General features: G+C 47.1%; 1 protein-coding gene across 1 annotated transcript in view; it reads right to left on the bottom strand.

Moving 5' to 3' along the window:
* Positions 1–25591, bottom strand: part of cstpp1 (centriolar satellite-associated tubulin polyglutamylase complex regulator 1) — a 285867-nt gene that overhangs the window by 16211 nt on the left and 244065 nt on the right. The window contains exon 6 of the mRNA XM_078221049.1: positions 13599–13788. Within this exon, the coding sequence (XP_078077175.1) occupies positions 13599–13788 (190 nt within the window). The remainder of the gene's footprint in view (positions 1–13598; positions 13789–25591) is intronic.

The raw sequence follows: 25591 nt of genomic DNA, 5'->3' as shown, positions 1-25591 counted from the left end.
GAAGACTTCCTAGGGAAGGTAAACATCCGCTCATGTGGGGTAGCGTTGGTTGCCGTACACAGGAGGGACCGGATTGAATGGAGCGCATCAGAAAGTACCTCTTGCCAACGGGAGACTGGAAGACCCCTAGACCTTAACGCCAGTAAAACAGCCTTCCAGACTGTAGCGTTTTCTCTCTCGACCTGTCCGTTACCCTTGGGGTTATAACTCGTAGTCTTACTTGAGGCAATTCCTTTAGAGAGCAGGTATTGCCTCAAGTCGTCGCTCATAAACAACGAATCCCTATCACTGTGGATATAACTGGGGTAGCCGAACAGGGTAAAAAGACTCCGCAGGGCATTGATGACCGTGGCAGAGGACATGTCAGAACAGGGGATGGCAAAGGGGAATCGGGAGTATTCGTCAACCACGTTGAGGAAATACACATTCCGATCTGTCGAAGGAAGGGGGCCCTTGAAGTCGACACTCAGTCGTTCAAAAGGGCGAGTGGCCTTAATGAGGTATGCCCTGTCAGGCCGGTAGAAGTGTGGCTTGCACTCAGCACATACCTGGCAGCTTCGAGTTATCGACCTGACATCCTCTATGGAGTAGGGCAGATTCCGAGCCTTTACAAAATGGAAGAGCCGAGTGATCCCCAGATGGCAGAGATCATTGTGGAGGGCCTGTAACCGGTCCTCCTGCACACTGGCACATGTTCCACGCGACAGGGCATCTGAGGGCTCATTGAGCTTCCCTGGACGGTACATGATATCATAGTTGTAGGTGGAGAGTTCGATTCTCCACCTCAAGATTTTATCATTCTTAATTTTTCCCCTTAACGTGTTGTTGAACATGAAGGCCACGGACCGCTGGTCCGTGAGCAGGGTGAACCGTTTGCCAGCCAAATAATGGCGCCAATGCCGTATGGCCTCCACAATGGCCTGAGCCTCTTTCTCCACAGAGGAGTGCCGAATTTCAGGGCCTTGGAGGGTGCGAGAGAAAAAGGCGACGGGCCTGCCCACCTGGTTAAGTGTGGCGGCCAGGGCGAAATCAGATGCATCACTCTCCACCTGAAAGGGGATGGACTCATCGACAGCGTGCATCGTGGCTTTCGCGATGTCGGCTTTTATCCCTTCAAAGGCTAGGCGAGCCTCTGCTGTCAGGGGAAAAGAGGTAGATTTTATGAGCGGACGGGCTTTGTCCGCGTAATTGGGAACCCACTGTGCATAGTACGAGAAGAAGCCTAAGCATCTTCTCAGTGCTTTGATGCTAGTGGGTAGGGGAAGTTCAAGGAGGGGACGCATACGGTCTGGATCGGGGCCGATGACCCCGTTTTCCACCACGTATCCGAGGATTGCTAGGCGATGCTTGCTGAATACGCACTTCTCCTTGTTATAGGTCAAGTTCAGAAGAGTCGCGGTGCGTAATAACTTCTGGAGGTTGGCGTCGTGGTCCTGCTGGTCATGGCCGCAGATAGTGACGTTGTCCAGGTACGGGAAGGTAGCCCGTAGCCCGTTTTGGTCCACCATTCGGTCCATCTCACGCTGGAAGACCGAGACCCCATTAGTGACGCCGAAAGGGACTCTTAAAAAGTGGTAGAGACGGCCATCCGCCTCAAAGGCCGTGTATTTTCGGTCCTCTGGGCGAATGGGGAGCTGGTGGTAGGCTGACTTCAAGTCGATGGTGGAGAACACCCGGTACTGCGCAATCTGGTTGACCATGTCAGATATGCGCGGGAGAGGGTACGCGTCCAGCTGCGTGCACCTATTAATGGTCTGACTATAGTCCATGACCATCCGGGGCTTGTCTCCAGTCTTGACCACCACGACTTGTGCTCTCCATGGGCTAGTGCTAGGTTGAATGACCCCTTCCCTGAGGAGCTGCTGAACTTCAGATCGAATCAAGATCCAAACCTCAGCGCTGTAACGCCTGCTCTTAGTCGCGATGGGCTTGCAGCCTGGCACGAGATTTTCAAATAGGGAAGGCAGGGTAATTTTGAGTGTCGAGAGATTGCACGTGGAGCGCGCTGGACAATTTGGAGGCTGCTGTTCTCCCACTGAAAGTGGAGGGAGTGGCCCATCGTACTGCAGGGTCACACTCTTTAGGTGGACCATAAAGTCTAGTCCCAGGAGTACCGGAGCGCAAAGGTGCGGTAACACGAGGAGCCTGAAGTTCTCGTAAACTGTGCCCCGCACCGTTAAGGTTACCACACAGCTCCCAAGAACGCGAACAGATCGGGACCTCGACGCCATGGAGATTGTCTGCCTGACAGTTTGCACACGGAGAGCGCACCGTTTCACTGTATCCAGATGGATAAAGCTCTCCGTGCTCCCGCTGTCAAACAGGCAATGCGCCAGGCGCCCGTTTACCTCTATGTCCATCATGGACTTGTCGAGTCTGTGAGGCTTGGCCTGGTCCAGGATGATTGACGCCACTGTTGGATCCTGAGTGTAACTGCAGGCAGCTGAGATAGCCGACGACGAGGACCCCTGCTGGTCTTCTGCGGCCGGTGTCGACCAAAATGGCTGCGCCCACGAATCGCACGTGGTCGATGATGTTGAAAACGGCGGCACCCGCAGGTCGCACGTGGCTTGCATCGTCGTCATAGGAAATGGCGGCGCCCGTGAATCGCATGTGGCTGAAGACATCGTCGAGGCCGGAGACGAGGAGATTGATCCTGGGGAGTCACACGCAGCACTGCTGGGCTTGGAAGGGGTCTTTGCTCGGCACACTTTTGCATAGTGCCCTTTCTTCCCACAGGCGGAGCAAAACACCGTCCTGGCCGGAAATCTCTGACGAGGGTGCTTCGCCAATCCGCAGGAATAGCACCGTGGGCCTCCAGGAGCTGCCGCAGCCGTCAGGTCTGAAGTTGAGAGCATTATCGCGCAGTTCCGAGGAGCCACCGAGTACAGTTGAGGCGGTGGCTGTACTTGCCACGATGTTCCCACGTGGTCGGTGGGGTAGGTTTCAAGACTTCTGGAGGCCGTTTCCATTGCATCGGCCAATTCTACCATCTTAGCCAGGTCCAAGTTACCCTGCTCTAGCAGCCGCAGGCGAATATAGGATGAGCCGATTCCTGCCACGAACGCATCTCGGATAAGATCGTTCGTGTATTGAGTAGCCGACACCTCCTTGCAGTTGCAGGCTCTGGCTAGCTGTTGAAGTTCGCGCAGGTACTGTCCCGTAGTTTCGCCGGGCTGCCGCCGTCGAGTGGCTAATAGGTGACGAGCATGAATTTCATTCGGCTGTTTATGGTACAGCTTCTTGAGTAATTCGATGGCCTCTTTGTAATTTTGGGAATCACGGATTGTTGCATACAGTGTCGCTCACCCTGGCGTGGAGGACCCGCAATCTGTCGGCGTCGGACTGGACTGCTGTCGAGGCGTCAATGTAATCCTTGAAACACTTCAACCAATGGTCGAAAGTATTCGACGCTCCAGCGGCACGCGGATCCAAGGTTAGCCGATCGGGTTTCAGCATCTGCTCCATTTTTCTTCGCACACAATTTTCGGTACTTTGTTGTGAATAAAATTGATGCGCAATTGATTCACACGGGAGGCTAGGACGTACCCGGGAATAAAGGCTTTTATTCACAACAAGAATAGAGCACACTGCTTAATAATACTATCCCAGACTAAGGGCTACTAGGAAGTAGCAGTGACCTTTATACTCCTGTAAGAAGGCGGAGCCAAACGGAGTGTACCACAGAACAATGCTAACAGGTGGAACACCCCAACTCTAACCCCAACAGTAACACGTGTAACATATGTACAAGTACCCATAGTGGTAACCATCTATGGTTCACCACACAGATTAATGAACACTATAAAACTGTGAGAAGACACAATGGCTTTCTAAAGTTTAAAAAGGTTTAACGTTTATTTATTAGTGTCACAAGTGGGCTTACATTAACACTGCAATGAAGTTACAGTGAAAATCCCCTAGTTGTCACACTCCAACGCCTGTTCGGGTACACTGAGGGAGAATTTAGCATGGCCAATGCACCTAACCAGCACGTCTTTCGGACTGTGGGAGAAAACCGGAACACCCGGAAGAAACCCACGCAGACACGGGGAGAACATGCAAACTCCACGTGGACAGTGACCCAGGCTGGGAATCGAACCCAGGTCCCTGGCGCTATGAGGCAGCAGTGCTCTAACCACTGTGTCACCGTGCTGCCTTCTGCTGAAGAAAGCAGAAGCTGGGAGTCTGAAATCGGAACAGAAATGGTTGAAGATGTTCAGCAGCTCAGGCAGCCTCAGTGGAGAGTGAAACAGAGTTAGCCTTTCACATCAATGAGATTTCATCAGGACTGGGAACAGTTAGTGATCTAATAAATTTATTTATTTAGTGATCTAATAAATTTATTTATTTAGTGATCTAATAAATTTATTTAGTGATGTAATAAATTTTGAGCAAGGGCTGGGGGAAGGGGAGGGTGGGACAAGATGAAAAGGTCTGGGTGGATGACAACAGAGATTGAATGATAGAAGAGTTAGTCCTCCAGGGCCAAGGAGAATGGTGGTGGGGAAGAAAAGAAACAAAGAAAGAATAGAGCAGGTGAGCTAAAAGGAAAAATAAGAGAAAAGCCGAAACACGCAGAGGAAAGGAAACAAAATGTGGGGACAGAGGTTATGGTTTGAAATTGTTTAACTCAGTGTTGAATCTGGAAGGTTGTAAAGTGCCGAATTAAAAGGTGAAGGTGCAGTTCCGATAGTCTGCCCTGCACTTTCACTGGAACAAACGTTCTGCAGTGTTTTCCACAACAATGTTACTCCAAATATTGGGCGGGATTTTCCGGCTGCATGCACCCCAAGACTGGAAATGCCAACGGACCTTTAAATGGTCCAATGAATTTCTTGTCCCGCCCTTTACAATTCCTGCAGCATTGTAGAGGACAGGGAATTTCCGGCCATTATTTCCTGATGGGGTTTAAGCTGGAACATTTTGTATCTGTCTGTAATGGGGCAGAACACCCATTCCTGGTCTGACAATACAAAGTCGAGTATCTTTGGAGCTACTTCTTGAGTTATATTTTTGGGAACCTGCCAATTCTTCCATTGCTTTTCTATCCCTGAGAGTCGTGTCTGGAGGGCACTCAGTGTGCTGTCTGGATGGCACTCAGTGTGTTGTCTGGAGGGCACTCAGTGTGCTGTCTGGATGGCACTCAGTGTGTTGTCTGGATGGCACTCAGTGTGCTGTCTGGACGGCACTCAGTGTGTTGTCTGGATGGCACTCAGTGTGTTGTCTGGATGGCACTCAGTGTGCTGTCTGGATGGCACTCAGTGTGCTGTCTGGATGGCACTCAATGTGCTGTCTGGATGGCACTCAGTGTGCTGTCTGGATGGGCACTCAGTGTGCTGTCTGGATGGCACTCAGTGTGTTGTCTGGATGGCACTCAGTGTGCTGTCTGGATGGCACTCAGTGTGCTGTCTGGATGGCACTCAATGTGCTGTCTGGATGGCACTCAGTGTGCTGTCTGGACGGCACTCAATGTGCTGTCTGGCGGGCACTCAATGTGTTGTCTGAAGGGCCCTCAGTGTGTTGTCTGGATGGCACTCAGTGTGCTGTCTGGCGGGCACTCAGTGTGCTGTCTGGATGGCACTCAGTGTGCTGTCTGGACGGCACTCAATGTGCTGTCTGGATGGCACTCAGTGTGCTGTCTGGCGGGCACTCAATGTGCTGTCTGGAGGGCCCTCAGTGTGTTGTCTGGATGGCACTCAGTGTGTTGTCTGGACTGCACTCAGTGTGTTGTCTGAAGGGCCCTCAGTGCGTTGTCTGGATGGCACTCAGTGTGTTGTCTGGAGGGCCCGCAGTGTGCTGTCTGGACGGCACTCACGGTGCTGTCTGGATGGCACTCAGGGTGCTGTCTGGGTGGTATTCAGTGTCAACTGGCGCTAGTGAACTGGCCTTGGCGGGAGATCTGAGCAGAGAGTCTTCGATTTGAGAGGAGATCTATTTTGCCCGTCTATTAGTGACCTCTTGGAGGGGTTGCAATGCAAAAAAGTTCCGGGCCGTGGAAAGAAGTCAGATGTAGGGATGAATTTTACAGGCGGGCACGAAACAGCAGTGCTAACCACTTGTTAGCACTGCTGCCTCACAGCGTCAGGGACCCAGGTTCGATTCCCGGCTTGGGTCACTGTCTGTGTGGAGTTTGCATGTTCTCCCCATGTCTGCGTGGGTTTCCTCCGGGTGCTCCAGTTTCTTCCCACAGTCCAAAGATGTGCGGGTTAGGTGGATTGACCATGCTAAAATGCCCCTGAGTGTCAGGGGGACTAGCTAGGTAAATTGCATGGGGTTATGGGGATAGGGCTTGGGTGGGATTGTGATCGGTGCAGACTCAATGGGCCGAATGGCCTCCTGCTGCACTGTAGGATTCTATGATTCTATGAAATCAGGTGGGTAGACTCGTAAACTAGGGTGCCATAGCCATCCATGACTTCACAAGTAGCTGGATCATTGTACAATTGAGGCCCAAGCAGCCCGTAGTCACAATGGGAGGTTCCGGGTCTCTAATGGAAGGCTGAGTATGTTGCTCTGTCACACAGCATGGCTTCACTAAACAGAAAGGATGTAGGCCGCTGCTATATGAACATGTATTTTAAGTCTGGAGACATAGACTAAACATTTCCTTTAGGATCACTGTCCTTTATGTCTCTTGATTATTTGGAATAGTATAAGATGCAGCCAGCAGTTTATTAACCTTTACTCTGCTGAATAAACAGAAACTTCGTATGTTTAGAAAAGGAACTGGCATGCTTTCAGATTTAACTTGCCTCTGCTTTGTGGCTCACTGCTCCACTAACCTGCTTAAATTGCTGAGTTCATGCCAGAATCAATCTGGCATGGATTGAACTTTGGCACAAACTCCGGAACGTAAATCCTGCCAAACTCCAAACCTATTTTATTTTGCCGTGGAATTTATGGTTCCAGTGCTAGGTTTGTGTTGGTATCAATTTGGAGAGAGCTGCTTTAAAAACAGTTTCCCAGTAATAACTCTTTCGGCTTGTACTGATGGAGTTCGTACAAGGTAAATAAGATTGCCTACGATTGGTTTTAACAAAACATTAACTTCAGTGGGTTCTATTGCAAGATCTTATGATTTAAACAAAGATAAAGCACAGTTCAATTTAGATAACAAACAGTGCTTATCGTGTCATCTGCACAGCTCTGCGGAGGGGTCTGAAAAGCAGCAAAATCTCTTTGCTTCCTTACATCACTCAATCTTTTCAGAAGGCGAGCACATTACAGTGAGCATGTGAAAGCTGCAGAGACTGAGACTGGCACAGTGAGAAGGGCATGGGACTGCGAAGGTGGTAGAGATACCCCCGTGATGGTCTGTGGAGCGGCACGGTGGCACATTGGGTTAGCACTGCTGCCTCACAGCGCCAGGGACCCGGGTTCAATTCCCAGCTTGGGTCACCGTCTGTGTGGAATCTGCACATTCTCCCCATGTCTGCGTGGGTTTCCTCCGGGTGCTCCGGTTTCCTCCCACAGTCCGAAAGACGTGCTGGTTAGGTGCATTGGCCATGCTAAATTTTCCCTCAGTGTACCCGAACAGGCGCCGCAGTGTGGCGACTAGGGGATTTTCACAGTAACTTCATTGCCACGTTAATGTAAGCCTAGTTGTGACCACTAATAAAGTAAACAAAATAAGGCAAAGCCTGTCCTTTTCAAGGTAATGTAAACCAGTTTACTGAATGTGTGGAAGTCACAGAGCGCGTACATGCTGCCACCTGGAAAACTGCTAAAAGTTAAGGAATTGCTTCAAAAAAGCTGGCCCAGCCTCAGGAAAGTTGACCAACCCAGGAAATACGCTTGTAAGTGCAGTTATTTTGAAAGAATAAACTTGCTGCAATTAAAGCTGCCAGTATGTTTAACATTTAATAACAGGAGCATTCTGGCATAAATTGTGGGGAATTCTTAATTCAATGAGAGGTTTGCTGACTATTGTGCTTAAACAAAATTGTCCTTCTGTTACTAAACATGATGGTTACGTTGTTTTCAAATAGTTTATGCAGTGTCATAGTGATATTGATTTCCCATTCAGCTCCCACAGGCAATCTTTGCACCCATTATTCTCAGTTTACGACGACACTCTTCACCCTCTCCAGTCAGTTTACACTGATATCCTCCCCGTCAGTCTGTGCTGCCACTCCTTGTTTCTCTCTGCTCCGAGGCTACAGCAAGCTGTAAACCTGAACCTAACTCAGAAAACCCAATCTCCTGACTTGTGTATAAACAGCTTCTTAGGAATGTACCTCAGGGCCATTTCTGGTTTATTGATCTGCACTGGAATTGCTAATGAATAGAAATATTAAACTGAATGTGGAATAAGTCACCATCTCTCTGAATTCACCATAATTAGCTCTGCTCTTCATTTCAATCTTTTAAGATCCATTCTTTCTCCTCCTAATATTTGATTGGGTTTGTTTTCACCCTCAGTGTAATTATCCTTTCACGGTTCATCCCATTGCTTTAAAACATTTACCCCTACGCAAAACAAAAATCTTCATATGTGAGAACCTATGCATCAATTTATAAGCTATAAATATAAATAAGATATAGGGGAGGCGGTGGAGTAGTTGTATTATCACTGGACTGTAACCCAGAGCAAGATCTGGGGACCCGGATTCAAATCCCACCACGGCAGATGGTGAAATTTGAATTCAATAAAAATCTGGAATTAAGAATTTACTGATGACCATGAAACCATTGTCGATTGTTGGAAAAACCCATCTGGTTCACTAATGTCCCTTAGGGAAGGAAGTCTGCCATCCTTACCCAGTCTGGCCTACATGTGACTCCAGAGCCACAGCAATGTGGTTGACTCTCAGCTGCTCTCTGAAATGGAGGGCAGTTAGGGATGAGCAATAAATGCTGGGCCCAGCCAGCGACTATCATGTCCCATAACATGAATAAATTTAAAAAAGAATTATCCCCTGACAGTACAAACTAAATCGTGGAGCTTTTACTTGCAAAATATATGCAGAGTATTTTTTAAACATTCGAGAAAGGGAGAGAAATAAGTGATAAAGTACAGGGTGTACATGGAACCTGTGTGAGGAAAGACAGGCAAAGTCTGACACTGAAGCACGGACTGGCAGTGCATAGGAAATGGAAGAAAAATCAAAAGAATTGTTGGAGTGTGGTGGAGTGGGAATTTGGAGGCTGAGAAAGAAAATGTCTTGCATTTATATCGTATCATGGACATCTCTGTGATGATGCAAAAACCATCACCATTAATGTCTAACATTAGGTGTGATTCCGCGATTGGGCAGCACTTGCTGAACAAACTCGAGTGTGTCGAGAATTACACTAACAACTCATTGAAGATTATTAGTTGGCCTCGCAATATAGCTGACTTGTGCTTGCTTGAAGCTACATGTGCAGAGGAATGTCCTCTGCAGGCTAAAGGAACATTAAGTTTATTTATTATTGTCACACTAGCTTACATTAACACTGCAATGAAGTTACTGTGAAAATCCCCGAGTCGCCACACTCCGGTGCCTGTTCGGGTACACTGAGGGAGAATTTAGCACGGCCAGTGCATCTAACCGGAGGAAACCGGAGCACCCGGAGGAAACCCACGTAGACACGGGGAGAACGTCCAAACTTCACACAGACAGTGACCCAAGCCGAGAATTGAACCCGGGTCCCTGGTGCTGTGAGGCAGCAGTGCCAACCACTGTGCCACTGTGTCTAGGTATTGCACTGTTTTTGAATGAAACAAAAGCCGGTTGGATAATAATTCCCTGGTGCATTCTCCATTGCAACATCTCGATCAATCAGACTCGATTAGCTAACCGATCAGTGCCCTCTTCTCATGCAGCATAAATTGTTGCTCCCTTTGACATTTGACATTCTTGCAGCTATCCTGATGAGTGCAAGATGAAAAGCTTTAACAGCATGTCTCTTTTTCAGCAATTCATAACTAACTATTGATCTTTTGAAACATTGTTACTCTTCATGGTAACCAGTTTGTGCATAGCAAGGTCTGCAAACAACAAAGACCAGAGAATTACCAAGAGGACAACGTGAAGAGCACGAGAAAGATGGGTCGACCTAGGTGCAGTTGGGTGATGGATGTCACAGGCGAGCTCTGGTAAATGTGTGAAGGTGGCACAGACATACGGGAGTGATACATCATGACAACAGATCTCCTGGTAGAAGTGGCTACTGGACAGGAGAAATAGCCCATTGTTCTTTGAAAAGGACTATTTTATGACCTCTGACACAAGAAGAAGGGCGTTGGTAGAACTCATCTGAAATATGGCACATCTGATAATGCAGAACTCACTCAGTACCGGCTGTCTGACTCAGAGGCATGAGTATTGTTGGGCAAAGCTGAAACTATGAAGGCAGCTATAGAGAGGGGATAATACAACAAGTGAAAGTACATTTAGCGCAATCAATGACTTTGAAGATGACAGTTTGGCAACGGAGCCAGTAAAGTGACAGTTTCAGCAGGAAAGCTGTTGTGAAATAAGACCATAAGACGTCGGAGCAGAATTAGGCCACTCGGCCCATCGAGTCTGCTCCGCCATTCAATCATGGCTAATATTTATCTCATCCCCATTCTCCCGCCTTTTCCCCATAATCCCTGATCTCCTTATTAATCAAGAACCTATCTATCTCTGTCTTAAAGACACTCAATGACCTGGCCTCCACAGCTTTCTGTGGCAAAGAATTCCACAGATTCACCACCCTCTGGCTGAAGAAATTCCTCCTCATCTCTGTTTTAAAGGATCGTCCCTTTAGCCTGAGGTTGTGCCCTCTGGTTCTAGTTTTTCCTACTCGTAGAAACATCCTCTCCACGTCCACTCTATCCAGGCCTCGCAGTATCCTGTAAGTTTTAATAAGATCCCCCCTCATCCTTCTAAACTCCAACGAGTACAGACCCAGAGTCCTCAACCGTTCCTCATACGACAAGCTCTTCATTCCAGGGATCATTCTTGTGAACCTCCTCTGGACCCTTTCCAAGACCAGCGCATCCTTCCTTAGATATGGTCACAATATTCCAAATACGGAGCTGCTGCAGTGCGGAACAGAGATTTGTCCCAGGTTTGAACACTGCATTGATTTTGGGGAATTCTTGTCTTGTTGCCCGATTACTTACATCAGCTTCACTGTGCAATTCTGTTCATTTCACATGGATTGTGGAAGAATCTAGGCTGACAAGAGGTCTATAAACATCAACACATGAAGTGGGACAGATTGCCCATGCTAGCGGGTTACGCGCTGGCTCAGGCAGTGTCTGTCAGCTGGGATTCACCCACCTGAATGGTGCAAATGAGGCCAACCCGGAAAACCTGCCGACCAGCCACGCTTTTCCGGGATCAGAGCACCATTTTTAAAGGGCGCCCTGATCTCAGCGGTTAGAGACAGGCCCCCTCCCCCCCAAAAGATGAAATGGTGACTGCCCCCTCCCTCCCTGCTGACCAGGGGAGCACCACCAGCCCCTCAGCAAAGTGGGGAGTCCCCCCGCCCCCACCACTCAAATAATGGGTCACCTCCTCACCATGCAGGCATGAGGGTGACGCACCTCCCCCATCCCACACACAGCCCCCCTTCCCCTCAGATCCGCTTCAGCCCTCCTCCCCTGACCCCCACTCAGCTCCCCCCTCCCTCAGTTCCCCGCTCAGCCCTCCTCCCCCTCAGATCGCCACTCAGCCCCCTCCCTCGCCACTCGGTTCCCCACACAGCCCCCCCTTTCCTCAGATCCCCCTCAGCGCCCCTCCCCCTCAGTTCCCCGCTCAGTCTGCCTGTCCCTCGGACCTCCTCTCAGCTTCCCTCTCCCCTCTGACACCCACTCAGGCCCCTCTTCAGGCCACACACCTTGGCAGTGCCAACAATGCTCTGCCCCTTGGCACCCCAGCACTGACATCCTGTCCGGGCACCTTGGGCACTGAGGGGGTCAAGTCCAATGACCATTTGTCCCTTTGTCACCTCAAAGGCCATCAGGTGATAGTATCTTCTCAATATCATCCCGCACCCACCCCAACCTCGGGCCAGCCATGTGACCCTGCAAACCCATATCACCCTCATTCATGATCTTACTGCCACATATTCCGGTTCAGCCGACTGTCACTGACCCGCGTCACAGCCCCGATGATTTCTGGGTGATGGTCAGACTAAATCCAGTCCAAGAGAAGCCATTGGTAACTTTCTGAGTAAGCTTGACATTTTTTATATATGTTTAGTTATGGCAGAGATGTTAGATTTAATTCATAGACTCTCTACTTTGCAGAAGGTGGCCATTTGGTCCATCGAGTTTGCACTGACTTGCCGACAGAATATCTTACCTCGGCCCCCTTCCCCCCGCCCCCCGCCCCCCGCCCCCCACCCCCTTGATCCCACGCATTTAGCATGGCCAATCCATCTAACCTGCACATCTTTAGAGTGTGGGAGGAAACCGGAGCACCCGGAGGAAACCTACGCAGACATGGGAGAAATGGCGTCCTTCTGCACCGTGGGGATTCTATTCTATGATTATATTCTGCCTCCTCTCCTTTCCTTCTCTATGATGTGGAGATGCCGGAGTTGGACTGGAGTGGACACAGTAAGAAGTCTCACAACACCCAATTAAAGTCCAACAGGTTTATTTGGTAGCATGAGCTTTCGGAGTGCTGCTCCTTCATCAGGTGAGTGTAGGATTTGATAAAAGCAAATTACTGCGGATGCTAGACTTTGAAACCAAAAGAGAAAATGCTGGAAAATCTCAGCAGGTCTGGCAGCATCTGTAAGGAGAGAAAAGAGCTGACATTTCGGGTCCAGACAACCCTTTGTCAAAGCCTGCGGAACTTGGCTATCATTCCACACACATGAGGACAGCCTCAACCGGGATCTTGGGTTCATGTCACACTATCTGTAATCCCCACGACTTGCCTGGGCTTGCAAAATCTCACTAACTGTCCCGGCTGGAGACAATTCACATCTCTTTAACCTGTGCTTAAGCCTCTCTTCACTCACATTGTCTGTATCTGTAAAGACGTGATTACCTGCTAAGACTCGCATTCCAACCATTATCTTGTAATTGAGTTTGTGTCTGTATAATGTCCTGTTTGTGAAACAAATCCTGCGCTCACCTGATGAAGGAGCGACGCTCCGAAAGCTCGTGCTACCAAATAAACCTGTTGGACTTTAGCCTGGTGTTGTGAGACGACTTACTGTTCCTTCTCTATATAAGGTATGCTTTGTCTCTATAGCACTCAAGAAACAATACTTTTCACTGTATCCAGTATATGTGACAATAATAAATCAAATCAAATCATTGCAATTCTTCACTTGTCCAACTGTTGGTCCTTGTTGGGCGGCAGACTCCACACAGGAAGTCACCCGAGGCCAGAATTGAACCCGGGTCCTGTGAGACAGCAGTGCTAACCACTGTGCCCAATTAATTAATTAATTTTATTAGTAGAATGTGATGGGTGAGGAAATTTATGTTAGTCAGAAAATGTTACACAATCTGAGTGGTGAATATTAGCAGGAAAACAAAGTGACATAAACAATGTGAAAAGGAAGAAGAAAAATGATCAACATCTGGGCAATCAGGACATAAATGACAAGCTCAACAAACACAAGTGACAGGAAAGAAATACTTTAGCAATAATACTTACTTGTGCTTATATCTGTCACAGAGTGTTTCCAAACACTCATAAAACTGAGATGCATCAACACCTTCCTGCGTTGCAGTATCATTAGACAGCAAGCGGTGTTGCTGGACTGAAGAAGTTGGCACAATCACAGCGTTTGGATTTTTTCCCATCAGGAGATCGTGATAAATGACGTCAATGCTTTCAAGAAACTCTGAGGGAAAAAAAATGTAAAAGTTTTAAGTCAAAAATGTAGAAACGTTTCCAAATCAAATGACTTTCACTGTAAATTCCTGCGTAATCTCCTCCAACCCCACAACCCTCCGAGATATCTGTGCTTCTCTAATTCCGGCCTCTTGTCCATTCCCAATCATAACTGCTCCACCACTGGTGGCAGTGTTTTCAGTGGACTGGGGTCCAATCTCTACTTCCCTCTTTTGAGACATTGCTCTACCTTTTTGACCACCCAACCTAATATCTCCTTATGTGGCTTGGTGTCACATTCTGTTCAATGACGCTCCCATGAAGAGCCTTGGGAGTTTCATTGTATCAAAGGGGCTATATAAGTATAGGTTGTTGTTGAATACAATCTATTAATGAATCAGATGGTCTCTAAATACTAGCTTTTTATCTAGCTTTCAGTCGAGTGCATATCTCTGCTACAATGTGTTAATTCAATATGATTTCAATTATGTGGTTCTTTCTTGAGTCTTTTCCCTGCCTGGTTGATGCTGTGTAACTATAAAGCTGAAAAATAAACATTTTTTATTGAGAGCTTCCATCTCACTGTAAAAACATCAGGCCAATCCACAACCAACAACCTGTTCTGAAAACTCTGCTCACATTTTGGCAGCTGTGACAAATTGCACCACAACTGAGACAATCCACAACATTCCAAAACATTCAATAGCGTTCTGAATCAAACACCCTGTAATACTCTTTTAAAAAAGTTAATTTGCCCGATCTCCCAACATTAACAGAGCCGTTAAAAAATTCCAGGACTTGAATCTGGATTGTTGCCAAAAGCTAATAAGTTGTTTCTTGGGCCATACGCTGTCTGCGTGCCAAGTTTAGTTGACATTCATCCATTAGTTTTTGAGATAGGGGGAAAACTTTCTGGTCATTGGAAAGTGGGCAGGTGACTGAAGATGCATGCCGGGACCCTGTGGAAATTCCAACACGCAGCACTACATGGGATTTGCCCGGGAAGTTTAAGTTGCTCCATGGGACCCTCAGCAAATGTCTCTGACTCTGAGTTAGAGTCGAAGGTTGGGGCTGTTCCATCGGACCTTTGTTGATAGTTACCCAGTAAATGCTTTAAAGATTAAAACCTGGTCTAACACCTGGGTAACTCCACAAATGACCCCTCAGTCACCCCCTCCGACCACCATCCTGACCCCCTGACTTCCCCTGACCTGCCCTGACTTCCTCAGACCACCTGACTAACCCCTTGACCTGATCTAACCAGCACCCCCGCCAACCTGACCCAAATAGTCAGGGATAGCCTGACTACCCCTCTGACTTGACTACCCCTCCAACCACACCCTCACTCGAACCCAATTACCTCTGACTACCCCCCGACCCTGATCCCGGAAGGAATATGCAGTGACGTTGAGTCCTGGGAATCTTCGAGTACAGCAGCATTCTGCTCATCATTGCTATTGTTGGAAGATCCAAGCCATCTTGTTTACAGGCAAACAGACTAACAAACTTTCCCTTCACTCATCTCCTGTGGCAGAGGTAACTGTCACTTTACTGTAATACAAGACAGGCAATTAATATATTTATGTTATGAGTATGATTTTTGGAACACAGGCATAAATAGAACAGAAAAATCTACTCTTATGACACGTTGAGGATAGTATCATACAGAATAATATATATAATATACACCATCCTTAAAGTGTCACATGAGCAGACTTTTATGTTCTATTTATGCCTAAGTGGCCCCAAAATCATATTCATAACAGTAAATCATAACCTTGCAGTAAGGAAACCTAACAATGACCTAATCACATCCTAAGAAAACATAAAGTTAGAAAGAAGCCAGTCATTCCCTAATGGTCCTGTCTGACTTTGATAACTTCAAAGGGAGAAGTTGGCCCTTTACTTGCAGCTGTTAAACTATAACATCTGGAGGATAATGGACTGTTTCCTCCTGCCCATCTCAGGAAAGGAGACAGGTCTGCTTTGTACTTCTTCATAGACAAACTTCCCTGAATAACAGCAAAAACCTTCTTGATTTATCTGTGTGCAGCAGAAGTGGGATGAAAGAAGGAGGATATTCTCATAGTCGATTGCTTCAGCCTTGCTAATTTACCATGGCCTCAGTAATGTCTCTTCTCGGGGCGGCATGGTAGCACAGTGGTTAGCACTGCTGCCTCACAGCGCCAGGGGCCCAGGTTCGATTACTGGCATGGGTCACTGTCTGTGTGGAGTTTGCATGTTCTCCCTGTGTCTACGTGGGTTTCCTCTGGGTGCTCCGGTTTCCTTCCACAGTCTGAAAGACGTGCTGGTTAGGTGCATTGACCTGAACAGGCACCGGAGTGTGGCAACTGGGGGAGTTTCACAGTAACTTCATTGCAGTGTTAAATGGTGAAAAATTACAACATGCTATTGTGCAGAGGGACCTGGGGGTCCTTGTGCATGAATCGCAAAAACTCAGTTTGCAGGTGCAGCAGGTGATCAAGAAGGCAAATGGAATGTTGGCCTTTATTGCGAAGGGGATGGAGTATAAAAGCAGGGAGGTCTTGCTGCAATTGTACAAGGTACTGGTGAGGCCGCAACGAGAGTACTGTGTGCAATTTTGGTCCCCTTATTTGCGTAAGGATATATTGGCCTTGGAGGGAGTACATTGAAGGTTCACCAGGTTGATACCGGAGATGAGGGGGTTAGCTTATGAGGAGAGATTGAGTAGATTGGGCCTGTACTCGTTGGAGTTTAGAAGGCTGAGGGGAGATCTTATAGAGACATATAAGATAATGAAGGGGCTAGACAGGGTAGAGGCAGAGAGATTCTTTCCACTTAGAAAGGAAACAAGAACTAGAGGACACAGCCTCAAAATGAGGGGGAATCAGTTTAGAACAGAGTTGAGGAGGAACTTCTTCTCTCAGAGGGTAGTGAATCTCTGGAATTCTCTGCCCATTGAAGTGGTGGAGGCTACCTCGTTAAATATGCTTAAGTCACAGGTAGATAGATTTCTGATCAATAAGGGAATTAAGGGTTATGGGGAGCGGGCGGGTAAGTGGAACTAAACCACTATCAGATCAGCCATGATCTTATTGAATGGCGGGGCAGGCTCGAGGGGCTAGATGGCCTACTCCTGCTCCTATTTCTTATGTTCTTATGTTCTAAAGTAAGCCTTACTTGTGACTAATAAACAAACTTTCACTGTGCCTAATGCTATCTCCTCCATGTGGGTTAAAACTGAGTGCATTTGTACCCATCTAGTCCTTAGCTGCTATTAATCTTCATCTTTGTCATAAGAAAGAGGGTAGTGTGCCAATGACTGTCCAGCAATATATTTGGGTAGTGTGAATGGCGTGCTTGAGGAGCTGCCAGTGTGAGACCTGTGAGTGATTGTAACAGAGTGAGATAAAGCTAATGGATTATAGGGCTATTTGATAGAGACTGTTGGTAGATGGATGATGTAGTGAACTGAACAGTAGATAAGGCCAGTGGTGCAGTTGGTAAGATCTTCCATTTTAAATAAACTCATTGAACTTCACAACTTGTGTGAGGTTGTTAGATTTCTTCTTGCACTGCATCCATGTTCTGAGACTGACACCCCTGGCATTGACCGCGAGTGTTACTTCCTCCCACTCTGACCTTAGCATTGTCTCCTCCCACCCCAATTGATGCAGGATTTCTCTTCATTGCTCTATGTCTTCCACCAACTCCTCCAAGGTAGTGTCTGAAAACCTTGTGCACACATGGTCAGCCATTATCACAATACCAGAGCACAGATTCAGCTTCCAACTATAAGGTCAAGAAGTGACTATCACCACTTCTCGCAGCCACAACGATCCTCCCTTTTAAGAGCTGCCATCAACTAGCATTAGTGCCTCGTGGTATCAGGTCCACCACTAGTCAATGCACAGAGTGGTTGGGAACCAGCTACACTCATGTAAAGCAGCAGGCAATATGAATTTACTGTGCTGGCTGTGATGCAATGATTGGATGTAGGTTAATTACCTACTGCAATCTCCACCCATTTTGTGGTGGTTAACCAATTTCTGGCCTATGGGATCCATGTGACCAAGCCAACTGAGGCTGATAATGTGCTGCCCACACAATGGAACTGGGTTTTTCAATGTGGGGACCACAGAGAAGTTGAAAATGGGTCGTTGGGTATCCTGTTGAGAAAAATGCGGCATGTTCTGTCGTCCTGTTCACAACATCGCGGGATGTGTTCAAAATATCGCGGGGTGTTCTGTGATCCTGTTCAAAAGACAAGCGGGACGTTCTGTTTATAGCGCGCATTCTGTAGAAGACGGTGTGACAATGAGGATCTCTCGACTCAGACAATGACACAGCCAGCCTGAGAAGGAAACATTTATTATTGCCTGACACAACTCATGTTGTGTGCAGTTTATGAAAGGAAAAGGTAAGTATTTTAAAATGTACAGTAAATCCCGTTTAGATTGCGACTGGAGAAGCAGTATTGCAGCGTGCCTGCTCAGTGGGTCGCAAGGGACTGTCATTTTGTAAAAGTGAGTCGCTGGAAAAAAAGTTTGAAAACTGCTGCCGTAAACATTTGGTGTGGGCAGTTGATCAGGAGTGGACAGCCTGATTTTTTAGATAATTACTTCAAAAGGTGGGAGGGAAGGTGGTTCTGTCTTTGGGGGCCGCCCTATGTCAATACTGGGGATGGAGTGGAATGGCTCAGGATCGACCACCCCCCTTTTCCTATCCTCCTGCAGCCCTGAACCTATATCCCTTTCCTTATTTGCCCATCCTTTCCTACCCTAGCCCCGGACTTACCTATTTCCACTGACCCACTGGCCGCCTTCCTCCTCCACTTGCAGTCCTGAAGTTAGCCACTAACACACTCTTGATGCTGCTGGGACTGATAGCTAATTGGATTGTCCAGAAGTGCCCGAGGGCAAGGTTTCCCCCCAGTGAGTGGCAAAAGGCCCAGCCAGCCCTTGTATAGGCCGCCTAACTCAAGGTGGGCCAGTGTTGAGCGGGCTAGCCACTCCGCCCGCCCCACCCCCCCCCCATTCCCCCTCTCCCCTGTTTATATTTAGTCCTTTGTGACAGTTTTAAAGAATGTTACCATGGGTGAGCTTTTGATGTCAGTGGGATATAAAATAGGTAGTCACAGATTGGAGCCGTTTACACACCTCGCACTGCAAAAGGTGAATTGGCTGGTGTGTATAATGGTCAACAATTCACAGCACCCCAACAGTGCAGAAAGCAGCCATTCAGCCCATCGAATCTGCCCTGACTCTCTGACAAAGTATTTACCCAGGTCCTGTGCTCTGCCCTATCCCCGTAATCCCACACATTTACCATGGTTAATCCATCTAACCTACACCTCTTAGAACACTAAGGGGCAATTTACCATGGCCAATCTACCTAACCTGTACATCTTTAGACTATAGGAGGAAACCGGAGCACCCGGGGGAAACCCACGCAGACACGGGCAGAATGTGCAAACTCCACACAGTCAGTGACCCGAGGCCAGAATTTAACCCGGCCCCTGGCGCTGTGAGGTAGCAGTGCTAACCACTGTGCCACTGTGCTGCCCAACTTTTAATATTACTCCAACTAAAACTGAAAATTCCGCTTGAAGAGGTACTTGAAAAAGTAACGTTATTTTCACTGGAGCATTGAACAAAATGTAATTGAAATGTTCAAGTTATTAAAGGGATTGGGAAGGTAAATAGCAGAATATGTGCAGTGATTGGCACATTAGTAATGGGAATAAACTTACAGTTGGTATTAGAAGCATAAAGGAGGGTACTTAGAGCAAATCAGCTGTGTGAAGGATTAGTAGAATATAGAAGGTTAAATGGCCACTGAAGCTGCCTATTTTTATTCTTCGATGGGAGATGAGCATCGCTGGAAAGGCCAGCATTTGTTGCCCATCCCTAATTGTCCTTAAACTGAACAGCTTGCTCGGCTATTTCAGAGAGCAGTAAAGAGTCATCCACATTGCTGTGAATCTGGAGTCACATGTAGAGACAGACTGGTATTGATCGCAGATTTCCTTCCCTAAAGGGACATTAGTGAACCAGATGGGTTTTTAAGACAATCTGACAATTTTACGAAGATATTAAATTCCATCAAGTTCCTCTACAACTCCATTCCTTTTGTGTTGAAAATAAAATTTTTACAACCTCCTTACTACTGATCTCATGTCTCGCAACACCTGCCATTCCAGGCAGGATACAATAAATCATCTAGTGCCTTACAAGAAATCCCTCAGTTACTTCTGACTACTACCAATCCATGTCTCTCTCCGGTGATTTTGTTATTTTTTTCTCTATTTCATCACTATTTTAAAGTGTAGAAGCAGTTAGGATAGATACCGGAAATGGTATCTGGTCTTGCCAATATCTAGTGCCTTGCCTGTCCCACTGCCAGGGCACCTGCCACAAGGGGGCTTCCTTCTGTGGGACAGGAAGATCCCACTGGCAAGAGGGAGGGTAAATCCGCCCCCAGCTCCATTGTCATATATTACTCGTGTATTTTCTTGAGATTGAATTCTCATAATGGGCCTTAGGTGTCTTTGGTGTAAGTGTTCCAGAGCTTTGATGTGGTGCAAATAGCAGATCCAGGATTCTGCACCATACAGCAGGGTGGTACGCACAATGGTCTGGTAGAGTTGGATTTTAATGGTCAGCTTAATTCACACTGCTTTCAGACATGATCATAGAGTTGATGTGAAGTTGCCAGTGTTGGACTGGGGTGGGCACAATAAGAAGTCTCACAACACCAGGTTAAAGTCCAACAGGTTTATTTGGTAGCACGAGCTTTCGGAGCACTCACCTGATGAAGGAGCAGTGCTCTGAAAGCTTGTGCTACCAAATAAACCTGTTGGACTTTAACCTGGTGTTGTGAGACTTCTTACTGATCACAGAGTTGGTAGTGGACAGAGCTTGCATTCTGGATACATGCACTGATATCGTCATCAATTGTGGCATCCCTTGACAGCACACTCCCAAGGTATGTGAATTTTTACACAACTTTGAGCCTGATGCCATCGATGGTTATTTCTGGTGCTGGCTGAAATAGAACCTTGGTCTTGGAGACAGAGCTTTGGAGATCATGTTTTCTGGCAGCACTCAACAAAGTCTTTTCCGTAGGATGCCGTCTTTGTTGTGGGTTGCAGGGACACAGTCATCTGAATACAGAGCCTCTCTGATTACTGCCTCTGTGACTTTGATGGAAGCACACAGTCTGGACAAACTGATGTATCGTTGTCGCTGCCTGCAGGAATATCTCTGGTGGTTTCTTTTAAGCATTGCACCATAAAAGATATTGAAGAGTTGGGAAGCCACGGCACAGCCCCATTTTACAGTGTTCAGTAGAAATGACACAAGGACACCCGAGAAAAAGGCTTTACAAACTTCTGCATTGCAGACCACATTTCACCAGAAAACACTGCAGCCGCCCAATCCATGTGGAGGCAAGCTTTGAAATTTGGTTCAGCATGTTTTGAGGACTATCTAAACTGAACTTGTAACATTCAATTGCCCAGAGGGAGGTGAGAGGTGGGATAACTGCATGTTCCCTTCAAGAACCAACGACGACAACATAAACTGCTGGTTCTGTGGACCTTCATGCCAATAATGGACTGGAATCTTTAGTGACAAGAGAACCCGCAGAAGATGATGAAATCATGCTTCTCCTTCTGCTTTAGTTGTGTTGGTATTATACACTAATATCCAAATTCCACCAACATGTATATATGACGTGAGCTATACCAGGCACCAGCTGCAGAGATTGCCGTCCTGATGATGTAAGCGTATAAATGGAAATAATCTAAAGATGGATCTTAAAGGTTCCCAGTAATGGGACTGTGATTATTTCCTTTGGTAACTTGTTCCACTGTGGGACACAAACAAAAATTGCTGGAAAATCTCAGCAGTTCTGACAGCATCTGTGGAGAGAGAATAGAGCCAACGTTTCGAGTCTGGATAACCCTTCATATATTTTTATATTTTATAGAAAATGGTTCTTCAGTGTTTATATCTCCTTTTTATGGCATGGAGACTAGATAGGAACACAGGAAATAGGAGCAGGAATTAGGCAATCGGCGGAAATAGGAGCAGGAGTTAGGCAATCGGCCCATCGAGCCTGCTCCACCATTCTGACAGATCATAGCCGATCATCTACCCCAACACTATTTTACCTCTATCCCCATATCCCTTGATCTGTACATAGTACTCTAAGTGTGCTGGAGCAGTTTCCTATATGAGATGATTGTAACTTTGCTATTTTTAAATTCACAATGCCTAGTAATAAATTCCATTGCTTTAATAGAAGTTTTAATCACCTTGCTGACCTGCTTTTACCCGGATCCATACATCCTTATGCTCCTCCACCTCATTCAGTTCCTTCTTCTCTAAGGTAGAGGTGATATTTCTGTTTTTTCCTACCAAATGCTTCACCTCATTTCCCTATACTAAGGTTAATTTGTCACTAAACAGTCCTGTCTGCAAGCTTTCTAGCAGGTTTTTTACAGAGGGTGGTGGGTGCTGGGACTCGCTGCCGGGGGAGGTAGTGGAAGCAGATACGATAGTGACTTTTAAGGGGCGTCTGGACAAATACATGAATAGGATGGGAATAGAGGGATATGGTCCCTGGAAGAGTCGGGGGTTTTAGTTCAGTCGGGCAGCATGGTTGGAGGGCCATGGAGGGCCTGTTCCTGCGCTGTATATTGCTGCAGTCTTCCTCATTGTTAGCTATCTGATTGAGTTTAGTATTAAATACAAAATTTGATATCGAGTTCCTTATTTCTAAGTCCAAATCATTAGTGAATTATGAATAACAGCGTTCTAGCACTGGTCCAATTGAACATGAATAATTCGCCTTTAGCCATAGTCTCTTTGTTCTTTTATTTGCTAACCAATTTTCTAACTATTCAGCTATTTGTTTCCCAGCTGCATGTGCAGTTGTTCTAAACGGAGAATGTATCTTGCCCCAGACTGTATAGCGTCACAACACTTAGAAAATGTAACACCTTTTTGTTCCCATGATGTCTTCCTGCTCAAGTCCAGTAGGGGTCAACAAATGACTACAGTAGACGTGATCTTATGCACCCTCATTTAAGATTCGAACAAGATCTACGCTCAATTAGTGTTTAACCCTGAAATTAGGGGATAGTTTTAAAATCTCACCCTGGACTGGCAGTGAAAACACACATTGAAAGCCTTCCAAAAACTGTGTTGTTTGACCTAAGGGGCGCACAGTCTATTTCTGTGCTATAACTACTATGCAATACAGATATTGCGGTTCAATTTAACTTAACAACTTAAGTTTTGATTTTAATTTAAAACTAGTTGACGCAGCATCTGTTAGAGTGGGAGACAAACATACAAATTAGGAGCAGGAGTAGTCTATTCGACGCCTTGAGCCTGCCCCGCCATTCAATAAGTTCAGCATACAAAAGCAATGCTTTTGCTGCCTAGACCTCCTGGAGTGAGTCCACGTTGCGGTGCCGTCTCATGCAGCACCGTTGTCTAACATGCCCAGGTACTTTAGTCTAAAGATGTTGAGCTATACCCTTTGTGGCTTTTTTGCTCCTTGATCCTGTCCTCTGCCCAGGTTTTGCTCTGCTGTTGAGGATATTGATCTTCAGTGACCCCTGGTATCTGAGGACATTAACCCCACATTCAGCTGCGGGGTTCAGTGTTGGGTAATTTACTTTTTATGGTAATATACTAATGATTTAGACATAAATGTAGGCTGGCATGATTAAGAAACTTGCAGATGACATGATATTTGGTTGTGTGATGCATAGTGAGGTGAGGGGCAGTCAGCCAGCCACACAATGGGTGGGAGGTATGTTGAATCCAATGGGCCCTGTCCCCGCTGCTTACCCACTATCCCTCAGCAATTTTAACAATGGTGGGGACGGCAGTGGGTGACCCACTCACCCATGATCCAATTGAGGTCTTTAAGTGGGAAACTGAGTCCTATTCAAGGGCTCATTCTGCTGTCCGTGGAACAGGAGAGGCCCACACCACACCTCCAGCCTGGCAGCGTTCCCTGAGCAGGTTGCTGGTAGGTGGGGGAGTTATCTCCTTAATGGCACCTTTGTGCCCATCGGGTGGCCTTCCACAATGTGTAACCCCCACCCCCTTTAGTTTCCCCTCTCCTCATGGTCTTTCTATGCTGACCACCCCTCCACCAACCTGGATTGCCAGTTTGGCCCTGGCAAGACCCACACACTTACATCAAATCCCATTTACCGCAGCTTCTGATGAGAATTACTGCAATACTGACAGTGACCGCTGCTCGTGGTGGCGCTATTGGTATTGGAGAGCTGACAGTCTCTGATTGGCCAGCAGACAGTGGTTCTCCAAGGCAGGACATTCTAATTGCTGAAGGATGGAGGTCCCAGCTCCATTTAATTAATGGCCACCTGGAACCTTCAACACTCCATTAAATCCAGCCCAAGAATCTTCCAAGCACATGGCAATTTCAGGAACAGTGTACCCACAGCCTGTAACAGTCTATCCGCAGCCTGTAACAGTCTACACACAGCCTGTAACAGTCTACCCACAGCCTGTAAAAGTCTACCCACAGCCAGGAACAGTCTACCCACAGCCTGTAACAGTCTACCCACAGCCTGTAACAGTCTACCCACAGCCTGTAACAGTCTACCCACAGCCTGTAACAGCCTACCCACAGCCTGTAACAGTCTACCCACAGCCTGTAACAGTCTACCCACAGCCAGGAACAGTCTACCCACAGCCTGTAACAGTCTACCCACAGCCAGGAACAGTCTACCCACAGCCTGTAACAGTCTACACACAGACTGTAACAGTCTACCCACAGCCTGTAACAGTCTACCCACAGCCTGTAACAGTCTACCCACAGCCAGGAACAGTCTACCCACAGCCTGTAACAGCCTACCCACAGCCTGTAACAGTCTACCCACAGCCAGGAACAGTCTACCCACAGCCTGTAGCAGTCTACCCACAGCCAGGAACAGTCTACCCACAGCCTGTAACAGTCTACACACAGACTGTAACAGTCTACCCACAGCCTGTAACAGTCTACCCACAGCCTGTAACAGTCTACCCACAGCCAGGAACAGTCTACCCACAGCCTGTAACAGTCTACCCACAGCCAGGAATAGTCTACCCACAACCAGGAACAGTCTACCCACAGCCTGTAACAGTCTACCCACAGCCTGTAACAGTCTACCCACAGCCTGTAACAGTCTACCCACAGCCTGTAACAGTCTACCCACAGCCAGGAATAGTCTACCCACAACTAGGAACAGTCTACCCACCAGCCAGTAACAGTCTACCAGTCAGCCAGGAACAGTCTACCCACAGCCAGTGTAGGATCAGTTCATTCCTTAGAATAGACGTAGGCAGCAATTGGTATGATTCTTAAAAATGATTTTCTTTATTGAATAAAACTTAAAATTAGAACTACAGAAACAAAAAAAGATTACTGGAGAGAGAGACCAGCAAAAGCCAGTCCTGACACAGACTTGAACTCAAACCTCACACTGGGTCGAACTAACTAAACAGATAACTGTTACTACAATATATGAATTCTCATCTGTGTTATTGAAATTGCTGGTACAGACTGTGTCCCTAACTTTCATAAACAATTGGCAGCTGAATGAAAGCTTCTGAACATAGAACATAACAGCGCAGTACAGGCCCTTCGGTCCTCGATGTTGCGCCGACCAGTGGTACCAATCTAAAGCCCCTCTAATCTACACTATTCCAATATCATCCATATGTTTATCCAATAACCACTTGAACGCTCTCAACATTGACGAGTCCACCACTGCTGCAGGCAGGGCATTCCACGCCCTTACT

Source organism: Mustelus asterias, chromosome 9 (genome assembly GCF_964213995.1).
Source record: "Mustelus asterias chromosome 9, sMusAst1.hap1.1, whole genome shotgun sequence".
Taxonomy (NCBI): Eukaryota; Metazoa; Chordata; class Chondrichthyes; order Carcharhiniformes; family Triakidae; genus Mustelus; species Mustelus asterias.
Note: the sequence above shows the minus strand (reverse complement) of the source record. Positions and strands in the feature narration are given on the sequence as shown.